Genomic DNA, 24080 nt, shown 5'->3' with positions numbered 1-24080 from the left:
AGCAGTTTGCCACAAACCATGCAGGAAACATAGCAAACCTTAAAAAAGATGCTCTGGTAAATTGAAACTATGAAAGACTCAGAAAAATCTTGCCTTGCTGGAAGAGTGGAAGAACGTAAGGCATTGTAAGCTTCTTCCAACATGTTTGTGGAAGAAGGTGCTCTGATCAGATTATACCAAACGTATATTTTGGCCTACTTGCAAAAAAATGATATTTCACATCACGCCGTTTCAACTGTGAGACATGGCGGTGGCTGCAACATGCTGTGGGGTTGTTTCACTTCAGCGGAGAGGTGATGGAAAGACAGCTGAAGCTAAAGACAGGTTTACAAAGACTTCCACTGCGAATGTTTCAGAGCTGGCCACTTTTTGCTCTGAGCATTTAATGAGCTCTCATTTTGGGTGGGTCCACTGAAAGATAGCCATCAGCCTTTCATTACAGCTGGGTTTTAGATTACCTAAAGAAATTCACATGGAAATATGAAGAAGTGTTTTACGAAAGTCTGCTTTTCTCTTTTCTTTTCCACACAGCCGCTCCACCGTTCTTCCCCACCTTCCATCCTCCTGTGCCAATTGACGACAGACACACCCAGGGACGTTACATCTACGAGCCATCGCCCGTAAACCCTCTTCATGTGTAAGTCTCTCAAACCGGTCACACACACAAACACAGACCCTAAAATATTGCTGATCACAACCGATACAAATCAAGCCCCGAAAACTTCCTTCCGCCTCTGGGCGTGGAGCGTCCTCTCTGCCTCTCAGGATCAAAGGCCACGGCCCCCGTGCGTGCGCAACATGATCTGCATGTCAGAGAAGCAAATGAACATGTGTCAGAGACATGAAAATGAGAGCGGGGCCAAGGGGAGCCTGGGAGCGCGCCCGGTTCTCATGATCAAGCCCTGTCAGGAGGAGCGGGGAGTGATGCCTCTGCCGACATCAACCCGTCTTTGACAGACACAGATGGGCTCTTGACTGTTCAGTCTATCAAATATATAGAGTCAGGTAAAAACACAGCGTTATTCCTCGTTAAGGACAAAGGTGGTCAGTCGGTGTGACTCTTACTGGAGACTGGGTGGGTCAGAGAAGAACTTCAAAAGCACTTTCCTTCTTTCTTTCTGTTCACCGTACCTTCATCATTTGTATTCTTTGCACCCAAGTAGTAAGCACCACTACTAGCTGCTTCATTGTCCCTGCGGCGCTTGTTTTCCAGGCGAAGGAAGCGATCATGGCGCTATGAGGACAAATTGAATGGGGCAGCTACTTGGGCCGCATTATGTTTGATATTCTTTATCATTATCAACTCCCCCCATCCTCCCTCCTTCTCCTCCAGGAGTCATATCTCTCCCTTGCTGATGTGCCACTAAGCGTAATGAATTTTTTATACCCCCCCTACCTCCAGCCCACCCCACCTCTCAACCTCTCCTGCCGCACCAGAGGAAGAAAGGGAGGAACTAAAAAAAAGAAAAAGAAAAGACTAAAAAAAGGGAGGTGATTGATGTCCCATGTCACTGCAAACAAAATGGCAAATATAATTTAGCATTTAGCTTATGCGGAGATAATGGGGCGAACACGCGCAGGCAACACGGGCTCAAACAAACAGCCGGGCTTGTTATCCGTCAGGAGTGCTTTGGAGCGATGTGGAGCACAGGTTAGGGAGGGAGACGAGGAAGAAAAATGAGGAGAGGGCGGAGGGACAACGTTAAGGCAGGGAATTGAATTAAGGCGGAGAGGTTGCGCGGCGGCGCCGTCTTCAGTCACTCTGTTTGGACGGGAATTACCCGTGCGCTTGGCTCGCTGTCATCGGAGACACGGCCGCACTCTGCCTCGCTACTTAAGGCCTTTTTATCCAAACCATTAAGCTCCGAGCTGTTTCATATGACGTGCAACGTTGACGGAAACTATTTGTCATGATTATAAGGCAGCTGTTGAGTGGCCAAACGCATTTAAATGGACTCTGTGAACTCGTTGTCATGCCTTTTACAAGGCACTGGGAAAAGTTTTCAGACCCCAAACAAACCTCACTGTAATTTTGTGGAATTTTCTTTGATACACCAACATAATAAAATGTAATTGTAACTTAAGTTATTTTTTACAAGTAAAAATTTAACAAACAGAAAATGTCTCTTAAATAAAACACATTTCAAGTCTTACAACAGATTTCTTGTTTCTGCTAAAAAACAGAGACAGGTTTTCTTTCAACATTGCCTTTAACTTTACCATTCTTGCATAAAAACTAGATTTCTGAAGTATTTGGTTAATAATTGTCCTGATTTTCCCAACTGAGGTTTTATTCCTGTTGAAGGAAAAAAGAAGCATCTCCACAGCATGGTGCTGCCGCCACCATGTTTCACAAAATGGATAGTGAAATTTGAATGATGGATATTGTTTTTCCTCTCTACACTCGACATTTTGTATAATTTTGATCGTCTTGTTTGACCCTGTTCTAACAGGGTCAAACATGTCAAAGCCTCTGATCAAGCTTGTAGACCATTTATCTGCTCTGTTTCAGGTCATTTCAGTACAACAGGTGTGTTAAATGCACCAGTTGAAGATAACCTTCGTCTCTCACGCTTTACTCATGCTCATCCTTTACTCTTACGACTTCTCAGACCTGAGACGTTGACTTCTAAAGTTTCTCCAAAGTCACCCAGATGTCCGTTGCCTGGCCTGACTTGGAAGGCTTTTACCTCCGTACTCATTCCATCATCTCAGAATGGATTGAATCATCCTCCAACAGATGTTAAAACCTTAAAATATTCCCTTAAAACCTAACTCTGCTTTAATCTAATCCAACCCCTTCTCCCTGACCTATGTGCTGTGTTCCTTCATCTTCATGATGCTGTTTGTCCACTAATGTTCCCTAATAAACCACTGAGACCTTTAAAGAACAGAGGTATTTCTATTGAGATTAAATTGCACACAGGTGGATTTACTAAATAAAGTCTTCTGAGAATTGTACTAAATTTTTTTTAGGGTGCCACATTAAGAATCGTAAATCTCGGACAGATCTTTCTTTGTAAACAAAGTTTCACGGGGTATTTGTACTCCTGCAAAGCACGATATCTAGTAGCTGTAAAGCTGTTGCGTTGCGAAGAAGCAATATTGCAAGCTTTATTAAAAAGCAGCACCGAATTCCTCAGTGAAAAGAAGCACTTGTCACATGTGGTATTAAAGAAACCACCTGATGGCAAATTGGAGTTAATTACACATCCCGGTCTTTTGGTGCTGAACTTTCACGCGTGCAAAGCTGCAGCCAAAAGAGTAAATGGACTTAAGCATTGAGCTCAGTAATGCTTTTTGCAGTCAGACGCAAGCAAATAAGTAGGAGCAGTCGATGTATCGCCGCCGTTCCAGGGAAACTGCGGACAAGAGGCGGCTTATGGTGAAATATTGAATTGTTTTAAGACAAGTTCCCCAACCGTGTGCAGAATTAATCGTTATTAGCCTTCTCAAAGATATGCCTAAGTACACAGGGACTATTATTGCGGTACTTCCCCATGCAACCTTTCATTACGGCCTGTAATTACAGTTGGGTTGGCCCTGCGGCACTTCCATCAATCCAGTCAGCTTCCCCCCGCCGTGCCGCGTGAGCCAGCCACCACCGGGCGTCCAAAAAAACACGGTGAACGCCCAGCAGCTTGTTTTCTCTCTGCCACAGCGACACATCCACCACCGGCAAATGAACAGAATCACATCCTATTACGGTGAAGGGCCTAATTGAAACATGTTTATTTATGGCCCCTCGTTTTTAGACTAGAAGCAGGCGTTAGCAGCGAACAGCTAACGGGGCTCCGGTGATATGAGGCGGTGGAATTAAATTAAAAGCTCATAAAATGAAATATGCTTCGTATTAGCTGTTTGACACTTAATTTGCCTTCAAATGAGCAGAGGAAATCAGAAATTAACTGTCCTTTGTTTTTTTCCCCCCTGCTCTTTACCTCACCTCCTCTATTAAGAAAGGGAGAACGCAATTACAGACAGAGGCTAATCGTTTAGTTTATGAATTCATGTGGGGAAGGTACCAGTGTGCCAATATTACAGCCTCAGGGTCAGGTGAGGTGGTGGGGGTCCTTTCTTTTGCTTTTACAAACAAAACTTACATTCCTACATGAAAAAAAATACATCACCTGAGTAGATCAAGAACTTTCCTAACTAAAGCCTCACAGGCCAGCTGGTCTGATCCTGGTCCAGATGAAGTCTTCTCCGTCTTGAATCCAGGTGTCGGTCTTCTACTGTCTCTGTGATCCAGATGCAGCTTTTATTCAGCCTCACTAGACAGCAAGATCAGGAATGTCTGGAATATCAATTTGTGGTTTTCTAGGTCTTGATAGTAATGGGGAAAAAAAAAACAAGAACATCCAAAATATTTGGTTTTCCAGACAGTTATTCTGTATTTTACCTTCCTTCCTTTCTTTCTTCCTTCTTTCCTTCTTACATATTTCCCTTCCTTACTTCCCATCTTCTTAGCAAATAGAAATAATTTGGGTAATTCTAACTAACCTAAAACAAGAAAAGTTTTGTCACGTTTAACTTCAGAGTGAGAAAAAAAAATGTGTCTTTTTATTTGGTGTGTGCAAATATCTGGTTTCAACTGTACCTTCTATGTATCCTTTTTTCCTTCCTTTATTATGTCTCCATTGGTCTTTCCATTTTTTTTCCTTCTGCTGTCCTCTTCTTTTCTTGTTTGTATCCTTTCCTTCTTTCTCTCTCCCTCCCTAATATCTTTCCTTTTCTTTATGTGCTCCTTCTCTTGTGTCCTATCTCTCTCCCTCCTTAGTGTCCTTCTTTTGTTTCTTTCTTTTCTATGTCCTTTCATTTGTTTGCTCGTTCCTTCCTTCCAGGAGTTAATTTATTTTTGTATCCATTCCTCCTTTCCTTTGTGGTATCCTTCCCTTATTTTCAGTTCTTCCCTTCATTCCTTTATTTGTTCTTTTCTTTCTATTGATTCTTCCTTTTTCCCTCCTCTTTCTAAGTTTCACACATAAGCCCTGCCCACAGTGGAAATGTCTGCCAAAACCACATAATAAACTTTAGTGCAGCACCTTTTAAAATATAAAGGACTGAGATCTGTGGAAAGCTGAGTCTGTAAAATCTGGAGTTTTTACATCAGATATTTACATTATCCAGAAAATATGTTCCCTGTTTAAACAAACACATAGATAAGTGCATATTGGGCCCTCCATAGGAAGCTCTGGTCCCCTCTAGCACCACCACTGGGCCAAGACTTGACTTAACGGGACTTTTTTGGAAGCCATGTCTTTCATCCCTCCACCCCCATGCAGTGTAATGCCAGTCCTCGGTCACCTGGAGACGGCCCGTAACAAACAGAGGAATTTGTCACAAGTCAATTATCGGCTGCAGAGTTTACTCTGTAGTCCCGGGCCCTCGTGCTGTGAATGGGGGTGCCACTAAAACCACAAAACAATCCAACAGGATGGGCAATTGACTTGCAACCTTTTGACTTGCTCACTGTGCGCAAATTTACTGAAGAATGAAGGAAAAGTGAGTTAATTTAGAATGCTTTGAAAGTGCTGAACATAATTTTTGTGTAAAGTCATGACAAAATATCAGATCTTGCATTTTGTCCCGTCTTCTTCTTTTGCTAATTCTGAGAAATCTTGAAGCTTCACACTTCCAACTCATGGGTTCTGCATTTTCAGACATTACAGAAAACAAACTGGGGCTTTGAGTGTGTGTCTCTTTGTTCCCCAGTTGTATAGTTTGCCCATTCAGGAGCATGTTTGTTCAGCTGCCATCTTAGCCTGACTGGAACACACTCTGAAGGTACGACCGGGAGAACTGCTGCAAATTATGGTTAAGATTCAGCTCAGAAGACAATAAACCTGGAAGGAGTTTAAGGCAGTTAAAGCTGTTGCTTACAATGCTCAGTTTTTTAATGAGCTTTCAAATAAAGATGTGTAAAAATGTTTCAAAAAACATATATTGTATAATGTTTAAAAACCCTCGTTTGTGGGGGAAAATATTTCTAGTTTTCAGCTAAATTAGCAGTGTTACAATTACTGCTACTCATACAGTCCTCCTAAAATGAATGTAGCTTCTTTTATACTCTCCCTTTTGAGATTGATCGGAGTTTCTAAGAACTTTTAATTAGCAATCAATGAATTTCTTTTCCCCTGAGGTAAAAATATGACGTGACACAGGGGTCCTATTTCATTTAGCCACTACGCTGGACGAGGACGAGGGCCTGTATTTTTTCTTCCCAGCATGAGCAAAATGAAAAGAAAGTTTTGTCAGAGAACAGCAGCAAAGAGTAGTTAGTATTTAGGGGTCACCAAGTCAACCATCCTTATTTGTGTTCAATGATTGAATATGGGGGTCATCCTTGCAACCAGTTCACCGCTTTGGATGTCGCTGGATGTTGGACGCTGCCCACAATGTTTATCCAGGTAGCTAAAAGCACTGACCTCTGGTTGATTACACTCAAGGCCTCGAAACTTCAGATAATTGTTAATGTCATTTGAACATTTCTTCTTTCGTTCATTGGACTCAATTGAAGTCAGTGTCCATTTTTTAGATGTGTCTAAACCCCTACCACCTGTGTTTTTCAATGCAAAAACTGTTAGAAACTTCCAGGCTTGTAGCTAGTATAACAAGCTCTGCAGATGCTCACTTCCATGGGGTGTTTGCTAATTGCTCCTGGCTAGTCTGAAGGAGCTGAGTGGGGAAGTTGTGAGGGAGGACTTCTCTGTCAGGTGGAATCTCAGTAACTTGAAAACTGCGGCACTCGGTCCAACCAAGCGTTTTGTACAGCTGAATGGTTGCAACAGCAGATTAAAGGATTTCTCAAGACAACATTCCAGGTATGTTTTTGATAAAGGAATAACATTACAACATGGTATAAAGCTCAAAAAGTTTATTTGACATAATACTGCCCCTTTAAATGAAACTTTTTCTTCCTCTTAAAGTTAAAGAAAAATAATCATCACTGCAGTAACAGAGCAGCAGCATGGCAGTAATGCTTTGAATCACCTCTTTAACCTTTGAATTCAGCCTCATTTTTGGTCTGCATCCCAGAGAATCTCCTCCTCACATGCCTCCCCTCTTACTGTCTTCTTCAGTATTTACATAAACTGTTGTCACATGGCCCAATCTGCTGCATAACGGAGCGGCGTGTTGCTTAGCATAAAGACCACATTCTTATCTCAACACCTCCTTCCAGATGGGACGAGGCCGAGCGTTGCGACACTCGCACACAAACGCGCGGAGGCACGCACACAAGCGGCGAAACAATAAACAGAAAACGAGCTTTCGCTGCACTGGAGGAGAGATGCACTTTCATTCCCCGGCTGCTCGTGGTTGCATGTTCAAGGTGACTTTTTGTAATTTTAGATTTTTTTTTTTCTGATTCTGCAGCGTGTTTTCCAGTAATTTCATATGTGAATACTGTCTGTTCCAGATTGGGAAGAAAAGTGAAGCCATAAATTACAGCATGAATCATGGATTATTCCCTAATCAAATCTGATAATCTCTGCCTAGATACGGCTGCTGTCACACGGGCCGGAGAGACGAAAGGCTGCTTTTTCATCTTCCTCTTCTAACTGTCCAGAACCCAGTCGGTGTGACTTCACGGGTCACCCCTGTGCAGCGCTCCCCTCCTTCCTTCCTTTCTTTAATACTCTCTCTTTGGAGTAAGTCAGGGGGACAGGCGGTCACGCAGTCGCAGGCTTCATGATTAATGGTGTTTATTCTTGACAGAAGGCTCCTTTTTATTTATCTGCATTGCAGTTTCACTGATACCATCGGTCACCTGAATGAAAAATATTCAGTCATACCAATTTTGCAGCATAATTGAGTAGAGTCACTTCCTTTCAGTCCCCCCTTCCTCCTCCCTTCCCCTCTCTCTTCTCTCTTTCTCTCTTTCTATCTGGCAGCCTTATCATTGCCACAGTAATTTTCGTGCTGCGTTGTTTGATATGGAGAGGCTGACTTTAGCCGTATTTGACATAAAGCCTCTTCAATTTTCTCAGGAGCAAGAAAAAAAAAAGGAAAAAAAGTTGTGCACCGATTCCTTTTTTTATTATTTTTTTTCTGAGGCAATTTCAGGATTTAGAGAGAAAGGAGATAAATGGCTAAGCAGAAATGTGGGCAGATTGAAGTTACAGTATATCTATTTTTTGTGATACACTGGTTTCAGAAGCCTAAAATGGGTAGTGTAGTCTTTTTTGTGTGTGTGTGTGTGGGGGGGTGTGTGTGGGTGTGTGTCCAGGATTGTGATATTTTAAGGCACCTGTGTATTTTGAGGATGATGGATCCAGCAAGTTGAAAGAGAGTAAAAAATAAAAAAAATCGAGTTCAGCGCAGCAGAAATTTGACAAGGCCTGTAAAGGTTTTAGGGTTGAGTCATTACCTGTGGAGTTCTGTGAAGACATGTTCCAAAACTCCACTCAAACCTACTAGGATTAACCATTTTTGAAGCCTGCTTCTGCCTTCCTGAGTGCTTGTATTTTCTCCTTCACTTATTACATTTTTGTGCCTCTCTTTAATCCCTTTAAAATGGTTTTGAATCTCCAAACTGCATTGGAATTAATAGTATTTGTGCCGATTATTTTTTTCAATAAATATATATTTTTTCCACCGTTGCTTCTTTGAATTTAAATTGAAAGTGGATGAAAAATAGCTTTGAAAAGGGTACATTTTTTGATAAAAGGAGAACACATTAATCTCTAATACAGGCCCTGCAAATTTGCACATGTTACACATTAGCGGATTTGATTTTCTATACGAGTCATTTGCCCCCTCTTCATGTTTGAGATCTCAATTTGTAGCTCTCCCAAGGAGCACAATGGAGAAACCAGGTCTGAAGGGGAGAGATAACAGGCAGGTGCCAACAGCGCTGCGTTAATGTGTGTGTGACTGGGCGTGTGGGGGTGTGTGTGCAGCCGTGCATGCACGCGCATACACACAAATACAAAAAAGGCGGTTCTGAAATAATTTAATCTTTCGTTTCATCTTTTAATTTTCTGAGCAATTCTGCATCTTTCATTTCTAACTAAAACACTGAAAATAAATTTACATTTGTATTAAATTTGCTGTTGTTTATCAGCTGTGCAGCATTTGCATTTTATTTTCCCATCTCAAACCTGCTTCTCCTGCTGCACTGAAATACTGGAGATTTGCATTAGGACCTGGGTTACTGCCGGAAATTAAAAAGTAGAATAAAAATGGCAACTTATTTGAACATGACTGCTTCTCCCCAGAATTTGCATCAAAATTATGTGTAAAAATTAGTTTACATTAATTTAACCTTTCTCCTGTCATTTAATTTCTCTTTGCAGTTCTCCCAGTTTTTTTGTTTTTCATTTAAATTTACGTCTCTCTTAATTAATCTGATTATCTGACTGTTTTCACTTTGCAAAACTGTTTCTCAAGCAGCACCAAAGCAAAATAAAATGTGCAAAGCAACCTGGGTTACTCCTCGGAAATTAAATAACAATCCATAATATGCATAAATTACACATTTTGTTTTATCCTTACATGTCCTTTGCAATCCTTCATTTTTAACTTGAAAGTCTAGATAAATTTACACTTTTCTACATGTATGAGCTGATTGTGTTTTACAGGATTTAAATTGCAATTTTCTTCATAAACATTTGAGAATTTTTAAGAAAACGCTTCTGCCATTGCAGTAAAATACATAATTTGCATTAAAACAGTCACAGATTGGGCTCAACACTGGTAAGCAAAACAGTTGAATGAAATAATTAAATAATATTTTGTTTGCATTTTTATTCCTTTTTCTTATTTATTTTTTACTTAAAGCCTAATCATAATTTATTGGGCACAATTTGCAGTTTTCATCTTAAGTCTTTGCTACTGCATTAAAATAGCATTATATTAAAAACTATATTAATTAATTAATAAATGTTACTACCAATTCAAACTTGAATTATCCTCTAAATAATACTTAAAAAATACTCGATTGCACATCAAGGGGACCAAAGGAGGTTTCATATTGCAATTGTATAATAATAATAATAATAATAAATTATTATTTCCACAAAATGTCAACAAGATTTATTGTAAAATAAAATTACATACTCTACATTAATTTTATAGTTTATTAATCAGAAATGCTGGGTGATTAAGTCAATGTCCATAATAATAATAATTTGTACTAAATCTAAATTTAGTGACGTTCTACTCTAGCAGAGCTTACAGCTGTCTTATATTTGGTGGGTGTGGCACATTGTCAGTTTTAAGAGCTTCTTAATAGCTTTTTCCTACAGCGCGCCACATTATGTGTCACCACATAAGCAATTATTTAGAAGTTAAAAAGAAAAGTTTGACATTTCCACACTAAGAGGAGTTTGGAGTATTTTTGAAATGTTTGCGTAATGTAGAATAATCTATTTTAAGTTGGCTTTTTCTTTTTGCTATTTGTGTTCTGTTTTTACTCTTTGGGCTCAACCTGCGCTCTGCAGAGTTCCTGCTGGACCCGTGCAGAAAAGTGGAATTTCCGTTACTCTCTGGGCTCCAGAACCTACGATTCCACTCTGGGGGGCAGTTATAGCAAGTAACGAGACCTCGGGAGCAGGGTCATAAATCCACTCCAACTCTGCTCATTTTCCACCCTTTCTACCCTTCCTTTCCTACATCACTCCTTTGCTCGGACTCTCCCACAAATGATTGAAGGGGAAAGTAAATGAACACAGTGTGAAATATCACCACATGTTTGTTATAGGAGGCTTTTTGGTGTGGGCTCCGGGTCTGCCAGTGTGGGAAGAAACGACTTCTCTCCGCGCAAAATTAAAAAAATGTCACATAAAGCAATCCTTGTCATTATGTCAGTCGTCACATGTGGCATCCATTACGTCTGATGGCGTGGTAGAAAATAGTTTCTTCTTCTGATGTTGTTTGAAGCAGGAGCCATAGAGGAACCCCCCTCACTTTGTTCATCTCCCATGATACCCGGCTTTTCTCTGAGAGGTTGAAGGGTTTTTCATTGCGATTGTCCGGCGGGAGCGTTTCGGATAAGCAGAGTTGTTGGATGCAGCTGCATGGGAATACAGCGAGGTTCCTGTTGCATGTCCGCCATGCCTTTGACCTTAATCTGGAAGTGACCTTTGGTAAATAAGGACGGAAAGTTTGGTGTATTTAATGGAACCGTACTGGGAAGGTTCCTCTGAAAGACATGTTGCCTCTGTCATGAGCTGAGCCGAAATCGAGTTGCTATGGAGACCAGGAAAGTTTCATTTATTGTCTTCTAAATGTAGACAAGCGTAGACAATATCATCCGTCCGTCCGTCCGTCCATCCATCCATTCATCTCTTTGCATTTCGTTGCTTCTAAATTTACAATAAACTTTTGTATTTATTGTATTTTATTTATGAACAAAAAAGATCCGGAAACTTTGAAAACACAAACCTGAAATATTATGGAAATGTAAGCAGAAGCATATGCAGTAAGCTTGTAAAGTAGCCACTTTTTGAAATGTCCTCCTTTTGGGGTCTGTCCAAAGAATTTCTGCAGTTCTGTGTTTAAGCCTCCCAAAGCTTCATCAAGCTGCACCACCCCGCATTCAGGCACCCCTTTCATGATTAAATATCAAGGAACTCCACCTGACGTTTTATTAGCCCAACAAGATGGATGAAACGGCCAGAATAAAGTAGGCTGTGTCTGTTCACTTTCCCACCAGCGCTTGCCTTTCTTCCGTCCAGATTTCCTCTCCATCCCCTCCTCTGCAAGAAGAAGTATGTGTTAGGAGAACGTGATGGATTTGGCTCCGAATAGAAGATTTTCTCAGTGCAGAGGAGGCAACACATATTTCTGTCTTGTACCTGATGCTCCTGTTGTCTCAGCCGACCTGCTTTCTTTCTTTTCTTTTTTTTCCCTCTTGTTGTACCTCAGATCTCTGTCTGAAGGATTAACTATCCCCAGCTGTGTGTCTCTGCTGTCTCGCATTGTTTGGGATTTGCTTGGGTTCGTCCGTGCGGCTGTTCATTTCTGCAGCCCAGTGTGACGCGCTGAATCGAGGACGGGGGGGGGGATAAAGGGGTTTCTCTCGGCCCCGGGGCCACACTCATCCTCCCTCACCTGTAGGTTGCCGCCTCACGCACGGACATGTGCGCTCATTACCCGACTTGACGGGCTGTGAAGGCTGAGTAGGTGTGGAACCCGAGCCCTGTTTGGCTGCAGGTGTCAGTTGGATGTTTGTGTGCAGGCACCGGGGCCATCGAGACAATGCTGGAGAAGAAAAAGAAAGATAGATGCGCTTCCTCCCTGCTTTCAGAAGTTTAACACTCTAACACCCAGGAGTCCCCTCTAGTTTTCTCTTTAGCCTGAGGCATGCTGGAGGAACTCAGAGCGCTCACTGAGAGCTAATTCCACCTGTGCTTACCTTGCTGCTTGGAAAAGAAAAGCAATCAACCCCAAACAGGTGCATCAGTCCATTAGAATATCCCTGAAATGTTCATTTAAGCCAGAAATGTAATCCAAAAATGTAAAACATCTTGACTCATTACACACAAGGTTTGTATTTCACTTTGATCTATTTGGTTTACAACCAATGAAATCACAGTACTACGTTTGTCGCAAATTTTATTGTGTACAAGAATGTCATGTTGTGGCCTACAAAATCATGGGAAAGGACTTCAGGTGAACCAAGAAGGCAAAATTAAAGAAGCTTCTGTATTCAGATATATTACTGAAAAATGAAGTGGGAGGAAAACGTGTGGTTAAAAAAACACAGTTTCACTGAAAATCTAAATATTACAGAAGACGAATAATAACTGAATTTTAATCAAGAAATGTTGACGTACTAAAAAGTAGGTCGTGTTATATGTCATATATTCACTCAATACTTGGTCAGAGCTCCTTTTGCATGAGTTTTAGTATTCAACAGATTTTCTTTCAGTTAAGGTCAAATTTACTTACCAGTCAAACATCGTTATGATTAAACCTGCTGTAAAACCCTCTGTCAGACCCTGTGCCTTTCAACTCTTCTTCAGATGATGAGCTCTTAATTAAAAACTAACTTTACGTCCACCTCCAAATAGGACTTTGCTTCTGCACCTCTTCCTACCCCATGTCTTCCTTCCACTAAACTTTCTATTCATATGCTTGGAGACAAGACAGTCATAAGTGGCAGCATTTTTAGCAGTGACTTCCTTGTTGAGGGTGACAGTCTTAAAAATGCTTTAAAAAAATCTGGCTTATGTGTTGTTCTACTTTTCAGAGAAACTTTTTAATATCCGTGCTTCACTTTTGGAATTAGATTACTGAAATGAATAAAAAATAGTTTTCAGATTAGTTGAAATGCACCTGTATGTGCCTAGTATAGATAAAGGCAAAATATTCCATTCAGCGCTGTCGGCTAGTTGGTGAAAACCAGAATCAAGCATGGGGAGAAAACTGAAAGCGAGAACAGGCAAATCTTTCCGTGTTGTTGTTTGTTTTGTTTTTTTCGCCCCATGTCTGTTCTCTGACTCCAGCCCCACTTGAAATTACAGGAAAAATGGCCCGCTCATTTTGTGCAATTTCACTTTCAAGTTTTCTTTCTTCTCTGCTGCCTTCTCGGCTGATTCGTTTCGGTAGACATTCTTATCTCAATGGCTGAAAATTACATTTAATTGCGGTGTGGAAAAATGGCTTTTCAAAACAGAGTGTGGGAATAAAAAGGCATCGACTTTTTCCGTTCAGAAAAAGGAACAACTGAAAAGATGTGGTGCGATAAAGAATAATCCTCTAACTTTGCAGACAGGGGGTCTTAATTTAAACCAGGAAGCACATGTTGTGTGCGTGCACGCGTGTGTGTGACCCCTTGCTCGATGAGGTTTGTGCACAGAAACAGAAGCTCTGACACCTGGACCCGTTTGTTATGACATAAACCTGTCACACTCTCTGAGTCCTGTTGATAAATACATTACCACTCCAGGAGCGTGGAAATGATACGTGCTTCGCCCGGGCGTGGACGACTGCATGTGTGTACCTGCTGCTGCCGCCGCTGCCTCTTAGACGATGTGAGTGAAACATGCGAGCAGCGCTGGGGGAAGCGCTTCTGTGTGTCTACGCTGTATGGGAATGTCTGGCACGCCTCCAGAGGCATCCCACCGAGAGGGAATCCTGCTCGATGTGACCATGAATAGGAAGCTGGACCCACCCAGGCCTTTGATGCCAAGAGGTCACACAGAGACCTTGCAGCTCTGATGGGGTAGGCAGGGGGGGTGGCATAGTTTCTCTTGATGCCTGGCAACCTCACCAAAACCCTGCCAGGCTCACAATTTGCCCTGTCGAGTAACAAAAGCAGCTTCTGGACATTATGTTCTGTTGGGACTCGATAAATGATCTCTTATTTAATATGCCAACATCAGAGCTGTAAAAACACACCTTCGGTTTTAATTAGACTGTTGTGTTTTGCAGTGATAAGAAAGCCATACCTGAACAACTAGCAGTTGTATGAAAAATTACAGAACCGTACCTTTGTGTTCTTCTTGTCCAGCAGTGGTTTTGGCCTTCAAAGTTTCCCATTGATGCCATTTCTTATTATTGAATAATGAACACCAATCCTTACTGAGGCAAAGTCTGCAGTGCTTCCGCTGTTCTGCTTTCTTTTGTGACCTCCTGAATAAGTCATCAGAGCCGTGCCTGAGAAGGTTCGCCAGTGTTCCATGTTTTCTCCATTTGTGGATAACATCTTTCTTATAAACCTGTTCTTTTTCTCCCTCCTACTTTATGCTGTTCGACCCGTACGACTTCAGTGATATTTGGATTGTACTCGTTTTAATCAGGCCTTGGTGTAACTTGTGATCTTAAACTGAAAGTTGCAATGGCTAATCCCAGGATATGTCGGGTCCACCTTAATAAAAGAAATAATCACTTGAAAGTGTTTTTTGTTTTTACTCAATGTATCTTCATTTGAAATTGAAACGTGCTTGATGATTCATAACTTTTTATGCAATACTTCTTAAGTGTATGGTAGCTGGTGTGTGTACTCTGAGACAACATGTGGAGGCCCACAAGTACCATTACTGTCAACATGGGGAGTGTATGTTTACTTCTGCAACACCACATTGGACTTCCAGTAGACGACCACATGGTAAAGACTTGTGCTGTTGCAGCTCCGCTCTGTCTATCATGCTCCGCCAGACATGGACATTTTACAGTTTACAGGCCACATCTGGTTTTTCCCATGTATCCAACTGGGGACCATGAAAATCGGAAGATTTGTCTTAAATTATAAAACTAAACCTAAATTTTAGAGACCATGCTCTTTTTTTTTCTTTCTTTTTTTTTTTTTTTGTCAATGACAGTTGTTTTGTAAAGTTTCAATTAGGGGGTCAAGATGGTCAAATTCATGGTTGAGTTGATATCAGTTATATTTACATTTTACTTTCAATTGTACAAACATATACTACATTTTTGATGGTTGATCCAAACCATCAATGAGAGCTATTTCACAAACAAAACATTATTTCAAGTCGAAGGCTGAACTGACCTGCTGTTAAAGGGATCCACTGCAAATTCTGCATCCAAGCTGGATCTGATAATGAAGACGTTTAGAGCAGAGGTGTCAAACTCGAGTCCTAGAGGGCCAATGTCTTGCAAATTTTGGATGTGTCCCTGCTCCAAAGCACCTGATCAAATGGCTGAGGTACCTCCTCAGTTTTCAGCCATGTTTCACAGATTTCTGCTAATGACCTGAGAATTTTATTCAGATATTTTTAAGATGAGAAATGTAAAAATTGAGGACTATAGTAAGGTGAGTTAAATATAAGATATACTGTATAAGCACCTTTTAAGAACTTCACTCAAGCACATCTTGTATAATGGTTGAGCTCAATATTTGGTATAAACACTCCTTTTTAGAATATATCCATGACTTCCGTTTAAGCAGCACAAAATATGTGAAATGTTCGTTAAAAGTGGAACTTAATGAAGACTTTCCCACTGAATCATCAAGAACTCATTCTACCTGTTTGTGTCTCCCAGTCTCTACTGTGTCTGTCTTCTTTCTCCCCTTGTCTCGTCTCCCTCTCCTCTCTTCTTGGGTCTCAGCTGGCTCTGTTCCTTTGGCCCTTTGATCTGAGTGAAAGGGTTTGGAGCTTTAAAGTGCTTCTGTTTCCGCTGTCAGGAGCCCTTCTCTCTCTCTTTTTTTTTCCTCCTCTCTGGTTTAGGCTTTCAGAGCGGTCGCGGCAGCATTGTGCCGCTGTTCGGCTGGGTGGGTTTGGAGGTTTGCGAGTGTATGTGGGGGTGCGGGTATCTGTGAGGTAGTGAGGCTGAGGTGAGCCTGGAGGGGGGAGTGGATGTGCAATGCTGTCAGCCTCAGTCAGGAGACGACCTGACAGAGAAAAAAAAACAACAGTTCTCACATCAATCAGCCCCTTGTGGCCACAGGTGTGAGCGTGTGCATGTTCCAAATAGTTCATTCAAACCTTTAGGAAAACTTGTGGTACTACATATGATCTCAAATTGGTGAGATAAGCAGGATTTTGGCAAAATTATACACACTTATATACCGTCCTGCTAAGGACAGGGTATGTGTTTTTTTTTTTTTTAAAGAATATCCTAGAAGATCCTGCAATTGTTTGGTTTTAAATGTTGACTTTTATTTTTCCTCTTCTCCATTGCAGCAGTTGTTGACTCATAGAGCCTGAACTCCAAAGTCCTCATAAGGGACATTTCTGTTGTATTTTCTATTTATCTATTTCTAACTTGAACTGCAAGCATTTGGCAACACTCGGCTCTTATTTTAGCCGACCGCTGTGCCCATACCACCAGGTCTAACTGCCGCACCACAATGATACCTTCTTTGCTTGAGCGTAGTCACCAGCGTTTCCCGCAACTGTGTTGTTTTTGCAGTTTTCTCTACCCAAAAATTAATAGTGTTGATACAGCCTCGTTCCAAACTAAGAGTCAAGGCCTGCCTGTGCGAACACGCAGTGCTCCGTAAAACCTCGAAGTCATTTTGGCGCACATGCACGCTTACAAGTGTATTTTCATCTGGTGAAATTAGACGACAGTTTAAAACCCGCAGGCCGCCCAGTGCAAACATGTACTGCCTTAAAAGAGGCGCTGGCTGGTATAATCGAGGCCACGTGAAAGGAAATGGCTTCCATATGTGCAAAAGCTCAGGCTGTCCCTGTGCCATGTTTGCCGGATGTGCTCTGTGTACGTTAATAGGAATTGTGAAGCAACAGTATGAGGAGAAGAAGGAACATGTGAAGTAGAGTTTTCTCTCTGGGAAGAAGGAGCCTGAGATGCAACTTTGATGTAAATCTCAAATCAGGGGTCTCTTACACTCTATTTCTCAGGCACACACTCACAAACACCCGACTAGCATTCCTACACACACACACACACACATGGCTCTTTGTCAGATTCCTTTCCATTTGTCACGTAGATTAATGCACGCTGGCAGATGCTAAGATGATCGCGGCTCAGCAGAGAGGAGCTGAAAACCTCAGCATCAGGCCGCCGTCTTGGATAGCTCACGCTCCTCTGAGCTATCCATCTCGTAGCTGTCCTCCTGAAATCCGCTCACACCTGGCTCTGTACCCCCTGAGACATCTTTGTTCTCCTCTCCTTGTCCAGTTCCCGCGCTGCTGTAAGTCTTCCTCTTCTACCCTCCCCTCCCCAACACATAGTTCACATCTTCACATGCTCCCGCTGACTTCTGTTCATGCTCCAAGTGAACTGTCCTCCCCTCCCTTCAAACCACGTTTTGGCCTTTTCACCTTTTAACAGACTCAGTGAGCTTTTTCATATCTAATTTGATATATTTATAGATATATAGATATAAAAACGTAAATTGTAAGTGCATCTCAATAAACTAGAAATGTATCAAAAAGTTAATTTATATAATTTGATTCAGACTTTCAGGTTTCTATTTATTTTTCTATAACTTTCTGTTCTGTTCTATTCTATTCTATAAAAATTTATATACTTACGGTGTTTATTTCTTCTAAATGCTGGTGGTTATGGCTTACCACAAATGAAACTGAGAATATTACACAAGACCAACCAAAAAAATATTACGATTGCAGATATGTTAAAACCATATTATTAGTCTTTACCATTATGGTAAACACCGATGTCTTTGCTGAAAAAGCTGGTCAGAGTGTTAAATCCAAGTATAGTGCAATGGAAAGTTGAGTGAAAGGAAAAAGTGTAACAAACAAAATTATCATTACATCAGATTCTGGTACCTATGGCTGTGTGAAAAAGGGCCAAATGATGCTTGAAAATAAAATCTTCACACTGGACTTAAAGCATATGGATTATGTACCTCTCCATTACTCCTCCAGATTCCAGGACCATTATTTCCAAATGAAATGCAGACTTTACTTTCATATGAAAAGAGAGCTTCAGACCACTGAGCAACAGTCCAGTTTTTCTCCTAAACTTAGATGAGACTGAGCCTGACCAATAATGTGTCATTCCAGGAAGTATCTGTGTGTAGCAGCTGCTCTCTGACTACAACCACAGTAAAAATGTCTCCTAAGCTCTTCAGTGGGTTTTACTTCACAATCCTCAATAATCTTCAATAGGGGTTTTCAGTTTTTCCAGTTGCTTGTGCACCTTTTTTGTACACAGTTTCTTCCTTCCACACAACTTTCCATCAATATCCTTATATATAGTTTTCTGCGAACTACCAGCTACTATAGTAATGACCTTTTGTGGCATACCTTGTTGACTGTAGGACTTAAAAGTCTTACAAATCTTTTTTTTTAGGTTTTGGAGAAGTTGTATTTTGGGTTTCCATTAGTTGTAAGCCATATTAAATTAAGATTTTAGTCATTTCCCAAATTGGTGGACCAATTTTTTTGTTGGTGACAAAGATGGTTTTTCATGTTTGCTTTCATCTACAAATGCTGCTGAAGGAGTTTTACTGTGTACGTGTGAGATATTTGCTCACCTACCTGACAACAAAGTGAATGTCAGCTGCAGCTGTGTCGTGTTCTCTGTAAATGAGCCATGTAAATGGTGGCGTGCGGGCTGATGGCTTGCTTATCGTAAACGCATCTCTTTCATGCACCGTCACTGTTTTTTTTTCTTTCTGTTTTGAAGATGGCCTTGCCGTGGCCCGGTAGCAGGGCGGAGGAATTAAGAAATTACTCATCTGCTACCGTGCGAAAGAATGCGAACTGGAATGTGGAAAACAAACGGGCGGTCACGTTGAAAGGTTCGGATGCCTTTCTGAGGGTTTCGCTGATTTCCCATCATAGATTACATCAGCATCACGAGGCACGATGTCGCACACCTGAGCGAAGTGAAAGCTTTATAAATCGTCCCATTGCAGCCCCTTTTTGTGGCTAATTACAGAACATCTCCTGGAGGATGTTCTGGAGGTTTGTGCTCACATGTGTCCTGCGTGCGTCTGTGCGCCGTTTCCACTCCTCGGTCGCTCATTATTGACCCTGGCCTGAGCTCTTTCATTAGGAGGGGCTGTGGAGTGGAGGGACAAAGGGGCTGGTGGGGGATCAGGGGACAGGGCGGAGGTTGTAATTAGGCTGTTCCGCTCCCCCCGGCCTAGCTCAAGGTCACTCTGAGACAAACCGAGAGGCCAGGTCTCATTCTCTTCTCCATCTCCTCCTCCTCTCTCCTCTTAAACCCGCACTGTTCCTCTCCCCCTCCCTGCCTTCATCTTTCAGCCAGCCTCTCCTTCTCCTGGGGTCCTTTGTCGCAGTAGACCGGTCCACCAGGGGAGCCACAGAGAAGCTGAGGGGCTAATTCAGTCTAATCTTTTAGCCTGTTAATGTCTGGCTGATATGTGGATTTCTGCGGATCCTCCAGGGAAGGCCTTTGTGGTGAAGGCCATCATTACTGCGTTTCCAGGCCATCCTAACCAATTATAAGGAGGGAGACAAATTAGTTCTTGCTAAACTTGGCTCTTGAGAAGTTTTCTCAATTTTTCTCAACTTCGCTTCACATTTCCTTCAGAAAAACCCCCCAAAGAAAAGCCTGACATTGCTGTTATTTTTTTCTCCAGTTAAAAAAAAAAAAAAGAGGATTTTGGATCCATCTCATGCAGTTCGTTGTTTGGTTTCAACTGCAAGCGATCTGAGCTATGGAGAATTGTGGTGTAGCTTTGCTTGTCTTGCTCTGGCCAGCGGTGAGCTCGGTCTAACGCTTCCCCTCTGATTAAGACGCAGTGGTGAAAGCTGCCTTTGATCTGAGGAAATGTCTGCGTAGGAAGCAGTTGGAATGCTGCATTCTCTCCTGCCTTGCAGTGGGAAGGAGAGAGATAGTTTTACCATCTATTTGTCTTGCCCCACCACTGTAAGTCCACCCCGTCGTACAGTGCTGTGAAAAGGAATCTGCCCTCTTAAAAAATTTGTTCTGTTTTTTTTTCTACTTTTAGATGTTCCAAAACAAATCATGCAGTTTTAAAGTGATCATTTTATTTGTGATGCCACAACCTGGTGCTGAGTTTTTCCAGATTTTTTAAGTATGAAATGCCCTGGAAAAGGCCACGACACAGCAACTTCATAATCAAATTTAATACTGATTATTAAAAACACACAATCTTACCAAGTATGTTTGGTCTAGTTTCTAGTTTCTAGTTTCTTAGCACACTTCAAAGAAGACAAAACTAAGATATAAGTTACTTTTCAGCAAGATATAGAAGCTTAATTTAAGTAAATACTGTAGTTTTAAATTTTTGATGAAAAAGCAAATTATTTCACTTTTAATAGGACATTTTTCCCATGTTAAAAGTGAAATAATCTGCCAGTGGAACCAGTACTTTTTCATCAAAATGAAGGCGTTATTAACAAGCTTACATATCTTGCTAAAAAGTAACTTGTAAGTAAGTTTCGTCTCATTTCAGGTGGACATATTGTTTATTTTTATTCTGAGTTGAAGAACTCCTGCCATTCTCCTCCCACGTTCTCCTTTTGTGTGTGTCTCAGCAGGACTCCATCGATAGCGACCACGCCGGCTTTCTCCGACATCTCCCTCATTCGGATCTCCCCCCAGCGGAACCCGTCCATGGGGGCGGAGTCGCCCTTCCACCCTCCTCACCCTTACATCAGCCCGTACATGGACTACATCCGCTCCCTCCACAGCAGCCCCTCCATCTCCGTCGTACCAGCCGCGCGGGGCCTCAGCCCGGCAGATGGTGAGTAAAGTGAAACATAAACCGACACACACCCGCTCAAGACACACACACCCCCACGCGCGCACACACAAACCCCAGCAAGAGTACGAACGATCCGACACGGCCTCAGTAGGCCTTTAAAAATAATTGTTGGAATTGATCAGTTGCTATTAGGGGGAATTTCATCTCTCTGTATTGGTTTGATTCCGGTTTGGGATCAGAGGGGGTCAGGTGAGAGGCAACTAGATCCGTCTCTATTAAGACCCAGGGGTCCGGGAGACGTTATCTGAGTCAGTTAGCTGGCAGGTCGGAGCATTATGAGTGTAGCACGTTCCGAATGGGTGGGGGGGCTCCTGTCGGAGAGGGAGGCTAATCCTTTTGATCTGCGAGACGTGTCGGAGACCTCAGACCTCAGGAGGACGCAGCAGTGAGCGGCGGAGTCACATACAGTTACACTGAGGAGGAAGGAGGGATCTTCAGGTATTCTGGTTTCATAAACAAATGCACCAAATGCATTTTGAAACACTAAAGATTTTTGTAAAAAAAAAAAGTTGTGCTTGCAGGTCAGACTTGGATCATCACAAACGCAAATAACAACATGCTAGAAAAGGTAAACAGAACAATCTGGAGAACATATTTTAATTATCTACAGGTTTGTACCCAGTTTTTAAACAAAAATATTGGAAAGCATTGAATTTGATCTGGTTTGCAAAATTAAATGAGAAAATCTGATAGAAAAGTGTCCTCCTTAGAAGATTTTGTGCATTCATTTTGCAAATTCAGTTGGTGAGGCCATTGAAACTATATGAAATGCATTTGGAAAACATTCAAAGCAAATCACTTTCCATGAACATGTTCTTTGTTACTCTTTTATTTCAAATGAAGTTAAAGTAATTATTCTCCTTAAAACTCTACATACAACACCCAGTAATGTGATTTTTTTAAAATCTGCAAATATCTTAAAGATAAAGAACTAAAAAAATCAAAATTAATGTCCCTTCTGTTTCCACCAATCATCTCAAAGTTGATCCACTCGATTGGACTGGATTGGAATCCCATGCAATTCAATTCAGGAATTCAGAAGAGCGTTCATCTTTTTATTTAAGGTCAGACTAAACATAAAATCAAAAGAACTGTCTGAAGACAGGGTACTCACCATAAAAGATTTCTGCTGCTTTTTATGTCCCAATGACACAGGGACCGTCATTGTATGTAGATGGAAGAACCAACAGGACTCCTCATAAAACTGGTTGGTTGTCTAATCCAAACAAGAATGGTGTTAGTCCTGGAGGTGACCAAAGGAGTTGAGCCCAGAGAGAAAGAAAAGAACCTTCCAGAAGAACAACAATCTTTCCAGCGATCCACCCATCAGGCATATATGTTAGTGGCTATATGGAAGCCACTCCTTCATAAAAAGCTCATGACAGCCTTTTATTAAGAAAATGACCTACAACTGGGGGGATAGTTCATCTTTTACCAGAACAATGACCCCTAATATTCAACCAAGATATCAAAGATCAGGACAACTTTGAGCACCCCAGCCAGACCGCAGGGTTGAATCCCATTGAACTTCTCAGGAGAGATGTGAAAACGGCTGTGCACCAACTTTTTCCATTCAAACACTGGATCTTGGAAGATTCAGCAAAGAATAATGGTTGAAACAGTCCAGAAATTTGGGTATCAAGCTCAAAGTATCATATTCAAGAAGACTTGAGGGTGTAAGTGCTGCCAAATGTGCATCAAAAAAATATTGAGCAAAGTAAATGAATAATTAGGTACATTTAATTTCGTCTTTTTAATATACTTGCAAGCGAACAGCAGCTTTTCCACATTGTCATTATGGAGGTTTGTGTGCAAAATTTTGAGAGAGAAATTGGATTTAATCTATTTTGAAGCAAGGTTGTTACATCCCAAAGTCTGAGCAGAGTTTCAGAAGAGTTTCAGGAGATTCTAACTGCACAACATGTTCTCATGAATATGTAAAGTTATGACACTTTATAAAATGGTTTCCTGTAGGCATTTTTTTTGTAAAATACAGTTACGGTCAAGGCCTATCTCCTTCAAATTCCTTGAACTCTTGCTAAAAAGATCCCCATCTACATTCGGCTTTTAGATCTTCAAATCCCCAAAATGACCCATTATTCGCTCTTTACATCCTCAGCCATCAAGATTTTGGCACATGAGTCACAAACTGCCTCTTCAGCTACCTGTCTGATGTTTGGATGTATGTGTGAATTGGCAGATAGTGGGGTTATTTCCTTTACATCTGCACACTTCCCTTAATCTTGTGCAGACCTGATAGCCTCTAAGTGAGGGTTGAAGTGTCTGCTTCACTCAACCCCTCTCCTGCGCTTGAAAACGGCTCCGACTCTCTGCCCTCCAGGTTTTCCATTACCATAACGTAATGTGCGCCAGGCTCAGATTGCTTTAAATCAAAATAGTTCCTCCAACCTACCACATGATCCCCCGTTTAATTCATAATGCTGTGAATGCTGAATGAGGCACCTAATTACTCCTTTAATCAATTCGGTGATTAATTAACCCATCAGCTTTTGTGTTGTTAGTATATCACTGCGCTTACAGGGAGCCTCCTTCTTCAATATGCAAAGATTTTTTTTTCTTCCCCCAGCAAAAAGTACATTTGAATAATGATGAATTAATTAACAGAATCTAATGGAGATTTAAAAGTGGGTGGGATTTAGTGCCACCCTCCTTCTGCCACACATTTGCTTTCACACGTTTTTAACGTTATATATTCTCCACGACAAACGGTTCAGAAGTAGGCTTGCCCCTGATCCTATTGTTGTGCCGAAGGAGCGCCCGGTGGCTCAGCTCGCCGAGTCCTGAGGCGAGTCTCTGCCTTCTCCACATCCCCCCCACCCCACACTCCTTTTGCCCCCGGGATGGCACTCGGATGCCAACATTTCTGATTTAGAAAATTCCACAAAGCTCTTTTCCGCGCACCGATCCTGAATGGGACACATTACGGCTGAATGCGAAAGCAAAGCCGAGGCGGAAC

General features: G+C 41.6%; 1 protein-coding gene across 4 annotated transcripts in view; it reads left to right on the top strand.

Annotated features, from left to right (window-relative positions):
- The window catches only part of LOC102238290 (zinc finger protein GLI3-like), a 122779-nt gene that overhangs the window by 69134 nt on the left and 29565 nt on the right, over nucleotides 1-24080 (top strand). For 3 of the 4 annotated variants that reach the window (XM_023326341.1, XM_023326342.1, XM_023326340.1), the window contains exons 4-5: nucleotides 532-637; nucleotides 20874-21082. In XM_023326341.1, coding sequence (XP_023182109.1) covers nucleotides 532-637; nucleotides 20874-21082 — 315 coding nt within the window. The remainder of the gene's footprint in view (nucleotides 1-531; nucleotides 638-20873; nucleotides 21083-24080) is intronic. The other variant, XM_005798596.2, reaches the window with a different exon arrangement.

This window comes from Xiphophorus maculatus, chromosome 21, assembly GCF_002775205.1.
Source record: "Xiphophorus maculatus strain JP 163 A chromosome 21, X_maculatus-5.0-male, whole genome shotgun sequence".
In the NCBI taxonomy this organism is placed as follows: domain Eukaryota; kingdom Metazoa; phylum Chordata; class Actinopteri; order Cyprinodontiformes; family Poeciliidae; genus Xiphophorus; species Xiphophorus maculatus.
The sequence above is the reverse complement of the archived record's forward strand: the minus strand, read 5'-3'. Positions and strand labels throughout refer to the sequence as shown.